Source organism: Rhinopithecus roxellana, chromosome 7, assembly GCF_007565055.1.
Source record: "Rhinopithecus roxellana isolate Shanxi Qingling chromosome 7, ASM756505v1, whole genome shotgun sequence".
Classification (NCBI taxonomy): domain Eukaryota; kingdom Metazoa; phylum Chordata; class Mammalia; order Primates; family Cercopithecidae; genus Rhinopithecus; species Rhinopithecus roxellana.
This window is the reverse complement of record NC_044555.1, coordinates 90,410,814-90,418,952: the sequence shown is the minus strand read 5'-3', so window position 1 is coordinate 90,418,952 and position 8,139 is coordinate 90,410,814. Positions and strand designations below refer to the sequence as shown.

At 47.2% G+C, this 8,139-nt stretch overlaps 1 protein-coding gene across 2 annotated transcripts; it reads right to left on the bottom strand.

The window, feature by feature from the left end:
- Window positions 1–681: 681 nt before the first annotated feature.
- Window positions 682–3,501, bottom strand: LOC104654149 (putative transcription factor SPT20 homolog-like 2). Of its 2 annotated transcripts, XM_030933562.1 has the most exons (3): window positions 1,941–3,501; window positions 992–1,754; window positions 682–886 (listed from the first exon to the last, which is right to left on the bottom strand). In XM_030933562.1, exons 1-3 carry the CDS (start codon window positions 3,499–3,501, stop codon window positions 682–684), a joined length of 2,529 nt encoding a protein of 842 aa, XP_030789422.1. The 2 variants fall into 2 exon arrangements, with proteins under 2 accessions (XP_030789422.1, XP_010351524.2); XM_010353222.2 differs by having other exon boundaries at window positions 682–3,501.
- Between the last annotated feature and the right edge of the window lie 4,638 nt (window positions 3,502–8,139).

Below are 8,139 nucleotides of genomic sequence, written 5' to 3'. Positions count from 1 at the left end.
CACTCACCAAGGGACAAATGCCATATGATTCCACTCCCATGAAGTGGCCAGGGTAGTGAACTCATAAAGAAAGCAGAACAGTGGCTGCCAGGGACTGGGCAAGGGAGAACGGGGAGCTGGTATTCAATGGGCATGAGTTTCAGTGTTGTAAGATGGTCTGGAAACCTGCGGCACAACTGTGGGGGTGGACTTAATACTATTGAACCGCGCGCTTAAAACAGTTAAGGTGGTCCATTTTAGATGATATGTTTTTACCACCATTTAAAAAAATTTAAATTGCGCTCTTCTTGTTAAAATATTAACTTAAAATTAAAATCTTGTTAAAATATTAACTTAACATTGTTGGTATTGCCATCTTATGGCTTTAGAGAAATTATACACTTCACAAGTTTAAACTCAACTTGGTTAGGATTTGGATACTTTAAAATACTACATTAAAACTAATTATATCAACAGCAACGACAACAAAAGGAGTAACTTAAGCAAAACAATGCTCCTTTAGGAGATCACTTCCCTGTTTCTAAATAAAAATCAGTGGATTGTGCTTCCGTGTAAAGTGTGTATTTTAAAATGTAAAATACCAAAACATGAGAAAAACAAAACAAAACTCAAGTAAAAACTGGGAATTCATTTGGGTCAGTGCTCGTGTGCTTTTAAAAGAGAGACAAACTACCACAAGCCTCAGGGCGCTGGAGGGGTTGGCTTGCCTCCCTTCGTCTGAACTACGGACTGGCTCGCTGCTTGCCCACCTGGATGTGGCTGCACTATCTGAACAGCGCCTGTTGCCAAAAACACTGGCTGCTGCAGGACTCTCAACTGCTGCGTCTGGAGCTGGATATGCTGTGGCTGTGGCTGCTGTGACTGTGGCTGCAGCGGCTGTGGCTGTGGTTGCTGCTGCAGTTGCAGCTTTGGCGGCTGTGGCAGCTGCGGCTGTGGCAGCTGCGGCTGTGGCCGCATTTGCAGCTTCAGCCGCAGCTGTGGCTGCTGCTGCTGCCTCAAGACAGAGGGGAGCTGGATACCCTGCTGAGGAACCTGGGCGGAGTCAAGCCGACCCAACACAGCTGCCTGGGGCTGGGGCTGCAGACCACTACCTGCGCCAGTGGGGTTCACGTTAAGAAGCTGCTGAGCAGGGAAGGCCTGCCCTTGAGTGCTCAAACCCAGTGTGGAACCCTGTGGCCCTGGCTGAGGACGGTGAGCAGCTGTGGGCTGCTGGAGCTGCTGCAGGGAAACCAGCTGATGGAACTGCTGCTGCGTGCTGCTCAAAACCACGGAGCCCTGCGGAACCTGGAGGACAGTCATGGGCCTGAGACCTTCAGGAGTATTTAGGAAAAACTGAAGGGGTGCTTGAGAAGATGACTGTGCTGCACCGGGCCTTGCATCTGGTAGTGAACCTCCTGAGGACTTAAGGCCACTGCCACTGATTCCTGCAGGAGCCAGGCCACCCAAGCCAGGGGCCTGCACAGGCTCGAAACTGCTACCCAAAGCCTGGGCTGCCCGGACTGGGCCCTCCATGTTGATGGCCTTTAGGCCAGTGGAGCCTGTCCTGACCTCAACGGCTGGGGCTATTTTTATGAATCTGGTGGGGGGCTGGGCAGCTGCACGGGGCCTGCTAACTTGAATGAAATGCACAGAGGGCTTCTGAGAATGACTTGGTGCTGCAGAAGCAGCAGCTACAGCAGGAGCAGGAGCAGGAGCAGGAGCAGGAGCAGGAGCAGGAGCAGCAGCAGCAGCAGCAGCAGCAGTAGCAGGAGCAGGAGCAGGAGCAGCAGCAGCAGCAGCAGCGGCAGCAGCGGCAGGAGCACTGGCAGGAGCGGCAGGAACAGGAGCAGGAGCAGGAGCAGGAGCAGCAGCAGCAGCAGCAGCGGGAGTAGCGGCAGGAGCAGCAGTAGCAACTGCAGCAGCAGGAGACGTGGCAGAAGCGGCAGGAGCAGCAGCAGCAGCAGCAGGAAAAGGACGCTTAAGAGAGCTGCCTGCCTGTTGTGGGGGAAAACTGGTACCTAAGGAATTCTTTCCTGAGCTTGAGGGAAGTTGGTTGCCGGGAGGTGCATGTTTCTCTCCCTTCCCCAATACTGAAGACTGGACCCACACAGGCTTAGGCTGTTCTGGTGTTTTCCATGAGGACAGCTGACTGACACTGGCTGGGCCACTGGAGCTGTGTGACATCTTGCCTGGACCTTTGACTTTGCTCTGTGCGGATTCCTGGGCCTGACTCACTGCCCTCCCAGCATCAGTCTCTGACCCAGGCCTGAGACCAGCTGAATGGTCATCTGGGAAGGGCTGCCAGGGAGACTTCTGGCTCTTCTGCCTGGCTTTTTTACGGGGCTGTATTTTACCACAGAGAAGTGGATCATTAAATGACTGCATGATGCTTGGCTTGGTGTCCCAGGCCTGAGAGCCAGCTTCCCATGCAAATCCGAAAGGGTCTTCTACCTCCTGGGCTGGCCAGACTGGGAGCTTTGGCTCAGCAGCTGTGACGGGCTGACACCCTTTAGCAAGTTTCTCCACATCCACTTCCGAAGGCACGGCCAAATCACAGGATCTGCGTTTCCACATGTCTACACAACTTCCTGCTTTAGCAATGTCCAGCTCACAAGGCTGACCTGCTTTTCTTTCTTTTTGGCCAGAAGTCGACACTGTCAGCTCAGGAGGAGGTGGACAGTCAGACTGCTCCTGCTGTGACCTTACAGAGGGCCACGAATACCTCTGGAGGCACCGTTTCATCGGGTTGGTATTCATCTTTTGCTTGTTGTACAGCAGCCTGTTTGCAGTGCAGGCGACTGCTACAGAAGGATCGAGACACAGTGGTTCAGCTGTCGCTAAGATCAATTGGCTCTCAAGCTGCAGCTTGTCTTCCTGGCTCCATTTCTGGACATCTCTTGTCATCATCTTCACATCATGGGCTAAAGTCTGCATCGTTGGACGTAGGAGAATATGCCTGCTTTGGTAACCAGGAGGTTGCATATTACTGGACTGCCTGTAGTCACGAACTTCTACTATGACACACCCACTATGAAAAATGTTAACCGAAGCTTTATCAAGGACATCAGCCAAAGCAGGGGGTAATTCTTCTGCATCCAAGTAGTCGAGCAATGCTCTTTCATCATAAGGGAGTCGAATGGTCTCTGCAAAGGACCCATCTTTTCTCTGGAGCATCACAGAATATCCCTGATTGCCTGGGTATAGATTGACCAATAAACACGGCAAGGACTCTCTCCTAACAAGTTTTTCTAACAAGTTTACATTGCTTCTCAATTCCTGAGGATCCTCAGGCTCTTTTCCACATTCTTCTACATAAATGTCATAAAGTTTTTCCTGCAGAGTTTTTCCCGCCCTAGGTGAATATCTCCTCCTAGGAGGTCTCTGTTGGGCAATTTCAATGATATTCTCTGCGCGATCCAGAGCCTGTTCTAAATCTCGATCCATTGTAACAGAAAACAGGGCCCCTAAGAGGAGAGAAAACGCATGTGCGTTGGTGAAGCAGGATGGATTCACGGCTGTCATATTAATGTACAGAACCGCAAGACGCCGCAAGTCCACACTGAGTTCAACATGGGCATCTGTCCAGAAACCCGCCCCCAGGGAAGCGTTACCCAATTGTTTGACGGTTTCTGAAAACATCGGTACCTGAGGGGTAGTCGACCTGGCACTGGCTTCGCGTCTCGGCGTGCTGGACTGGAAGTGAGCGGGAGGGCCGGGGTCAGCTCCTGGGCACTGTCCGGGCACCTGCCCAGAAACCCGCCCCCAGGGAAGCACTACCCAATCTGTTTGAGGGTTTCTTAAAACATGGGTACTTGAGGAGTCGTCGTCGTGGCCCGGGCTTTGCGTCTCTGCATGCTGCACCGGAAGGGAACTGCAGGGCCGGGGTCAGCTACTGGGCCCCGTCTATGCGCATGCGCACTCGCTGCACTGCAGGTTCCGGGGCTCCTGCTTCTCTGGCCTCCTGGGCGCGAGGCTCACCCGCTGCACTTCCGGGTCTGCTGCCAGCACTTGCACTCGACCACTTGCCATTTCACCTTGAAAGCGTACATGCAAAAGTACAGGCCACCGACGACGGTATAGATGCATCTTTCCTACGGTGCATAGACATCAGTTTCCACAGGAATGACACTGTCGGGAAATCATGGGAAGTTGTCACTGGTCTTGGTGGAAACTTCAACAATTGTTGGCACTTTTGGAATCTCTTGCCATCAATGGCAGCGCTGCTGCTGGTATCCGTCAGCCACTGGGCTGCGGAATGAGCCCGAAGTGGCAATGCTTCCATGCCCGGAGACCCCACAGGTTGTGGCAAACGTCAGGATTCTTCATGTCGTCGTCCAGTGAGCTCCCGCCTGGGGGTATTCATGTAGATGCACCAGTACATGACGTTCATTTACATAATTACTCACCTTTTATTTCTCCATGTGTTGAGTTAGGGCACTTACAGATTAAAAAATTACATGGTGGGTCATTACATTGTCTATGGATTGCAGTTCAGGATGGTAGAGAGACATGAAACCATTCATTTCTACAAGGTGATTTGCACCTGATAAAGATGAGAACAATTGTTCCAGGTGATGGCAATAAATTTTCAATGATTAGACTAAACTGTAGACCTTAGCTGAGATCCTAATGATGGATTTGCAGTGTTATCGTTCAATCTTAGGTAACCTATGGGACATTGTTTTCCATTAACTTTGTTGCCTTGAAATCTCCCAGTTTGTTTGTATTTGTTTTATTGGACAAGATCAATAATGCTTTTCTGGGGAGAACTACTCCATAGCCTGTTTTTCTGATCCATGAGTGTGATCTAAATTCTGCCCCTCCCCCAGCTGATATCCTAGGGTGCATCTCACTTATTAGAGAGGTACATCTGCCCGCCCTGCCATGGGATGGACTCGATCTTCAGCTGGTGAATTGCCCGTGTCTTCACTTGGGTTTCCCCAAAAGCATTCCTGGAGGAGAGGATTTCAGTGGGAGTAGTTTCTTTGGGCGCTAATCCTTAGAAGTCTTGGTGACAGAAAGGGGAGCTGAGTCAGGGATGGGGAAACAATGGAAGATGTATTCCTGAGCACAAGCAGCTCTGGAAAACTGGTCCACGCTGAGAACCTTGGAAGACAGTCCAGAATAAGCCTCAGATTGTTCTACCCTAGATGCAAGGAAGCTGGGGTATTTATTCATCCACTTCTTTCTGCTTGACTTAGGACAGTGCTGGGAGCGTTATTTCCTGACACTTCTGGTTGCCACATACAGGGGCCACCCATGCTGATGTGGCTTGAGGATGCCCTCAGACAGAGTCACAGGTGATTGCAGTAAGACTCTGTGTGTACAGAATGGTGAGTGCCTTGGGGAGATGGACATGGTACCGGCAGCATTTGCTACATTTAGGACTGAAGATAAGTGAGACAGGTCAGCCATTCGTTCTTAATGATGTAGATAATGTGCTATGTAATATATCTGGGCATATGGAGAAGTGAAATTGTATTCCATCCTAGTGAAATGGGCAATTTCATGTAAGGTTTTTTCAGGTATTAAAGCTAACAAGACTAAAAATGGAAGATGTGACTCACTCTTGACTTCCCAAAGAGAAGATGCCAAGGCTGCCTAGGCCACAGGTGCACTGGAAGAGGCTGTGAACCTGTGTGTGTGAGTGTGTGTGTGTGGGCCTGACATTGCCTATCATGGGTTGGCTATCCCCTTCACTTGAGCTGCCTAATTGCCTTGTTTTTACACAATGTGATGTTTTTAGAAAAAAATTACTCTGTGTACACACTATCCTTTAGCCTTCCAAGCATGTTAATGAGCACTCTGGTTCATTAAAAGATTTCCAACTACAGCCCTCCCCGTAGCAGCTTAGCAGAGATTCACATGCTAAGAAATGTCCTGGCCAGACTAACCTTTGCTAGAGGAATAAGAGAATTCAATTAATTGCAAGATAATTTACATAATTTTCAATTCGTAAATTTCTTTCTTTCTTTTCTTTTCTTTTCTTTTTTTTTTTTTTTTTTTTTTTTTTTTTTGAGACAGGATCTTACTCTGTCGCCCAGGCTGGAGTGCAGTGGCGCAATCACGACTCACTGCAGCCTTGACCTTCTGGCCTCCACTTCCTGGGCTCAACTAGTCTGCTTGCCTCAGTCTCCTGAGTAAATGGGACTACAGGCATGCACCACCATGCCTGGCTAATTTTTGTATTTTTTTTTTAGAGATGGGATTTTGCCAGGTTGCCCAGGCTGGTCCCCAACTCCTGGGCTCAAGCGATCCTCCTGCCTCAGCCTCCCAAAGTGCTGGGTTTACAGGTGTGAGCCACCGCACTTGGCCTAATTTCTTTTTTCTATACCCATTCTGGGTCAAGCATGAAATTTTAAAAAATTAAATATAATAGACACAGAGTAAAATTCATCCTTTTCAGATCTGTGAGTGTTGAAAAAAATGTATAGCCATGCAACCACCACTGTAATCAAGTGATAGACTGTTCCATCTTGCAAAACAAAATTCCATCATGCATCTTTGGAGTCAGCTTCTTCTCCCCACCCAGAATCCCTGGCAACTGGTTATCTTTCTTCTGTGCATATAGATTTGCCTTACCAGAAGGGCATATAAATGGAAGTCATATAAATGGAATCATAAAGCATATAGCCTTTGTGACTGGCTTCCTTCACATACCTATGTTCAAGATCCATCCATGGCCAGATACAGTGGCTCACGTCTATATTCCCAGCATTTAGGGAGGCTGAGGCATTACATTTAGGCTTATGGTCCATTTTGAGTTCATTTTTGTATAAAGTGTGAAGTATAAGTCATGGTTTACTTTTTGCATATGGATATCCAAACATTCCAGCATCCTTTGTTGAAAAGACTATTCTTTGTCCACTGAATTGCCTTTATACCTTTGTAAAAAAAAAAAAAAAAAAAAAAAAAAGATTGACCATATATATGAAGTTCTATTCTATTCCACTGATCTATTTGTCTATCTTTGTGCCGATATCATTGTGTCTTTATTACTGTAGCTTTACAATAGTTTTTGAAATCACGTAGTGATACTTTCCAACTTTGTTCTTCTTTTGCAAAGTGGTTTTGGCTCTCCTAGTCATTTTGCTTTTCCATAAACTGTACATTTTAGAATCATCTTGCCAATTTCTGTAGCTTACAAGGCCTAAATCCTTGTTCCATTAATTATTTGTGTGCCCTTGAGCAAGTTATTTAACTCTTTTGTGTTCCTGTTTCTTCACTTACAAATTGAAATGATGATAATGATGATGACTATTCATTTAGTTGTTTTAAAGTTAAGTGACATAGTCCAAATAAATTGTGTCCATAGAACAATGCCTGGCACATCGCAAGAACTCATTAAAGGTTAGCTATTTTCCCCCTCACCACCATCCTTCTAATTGCTTCAGAAACCTTTTATTTCCTGGGGACAGTGGGGAACTAATTAACAGTTTGGAGAGGAAGAGTAACCTTTTTAGCATGTTAACTGTAGTCATGGTGACAACAGTGGACTGGAGTGGAGTGAGATTGGTGGCAGGAAACAGATTAGGAAGTGATTGCAATACCCCAGTGGCAACTAATGAAGTCAGTGTTTGTGAAGATGTAAAGGAAATACTTAAGTCATATCTCAGATATTTTGAACAGGGCTTGCTAACTGATTGTAGGAGTTGAAAACAAGACAGGAGTTGGTTTTTTTCCTATTTCTAATTCTTCCCAAGGTGAAGCACTTCCTCAGGTGAAGCTTACAGTCCATTAGAACCTCACTCAGCAGACCCGCAAAACATTAGAAAGAGGAAAATCACAAGGAAATGAACAGGTCCAAAATGTATTCACATCCACGAGACATCGTGAAAACAACATTCAGGATCAAGATGCAGAGACAAAGCAAGATTAGCATTGTTATGAACTCAATGTTTACATCCCTCCCAGATTCATATGTTGAAATCCTAACCCCCAATGTGATGGTATTAGGAGGTGGTGTCTTTGGGAGGTGGATTAGGACATGAGGGCAGAGCCCTTATAAATGGGATCAGTGCCCTGATTAAAAAAAAAAAAAAAAAGGCCCTAGAGAGCTGCCTTGCCACTTCTACCATGTGAAGACACCGCAAGAAGGCACCATCTATAAAGGATGAAGTGGGCCCTCACCAGACGCTGAATCTGTTTGCACCTGGATCT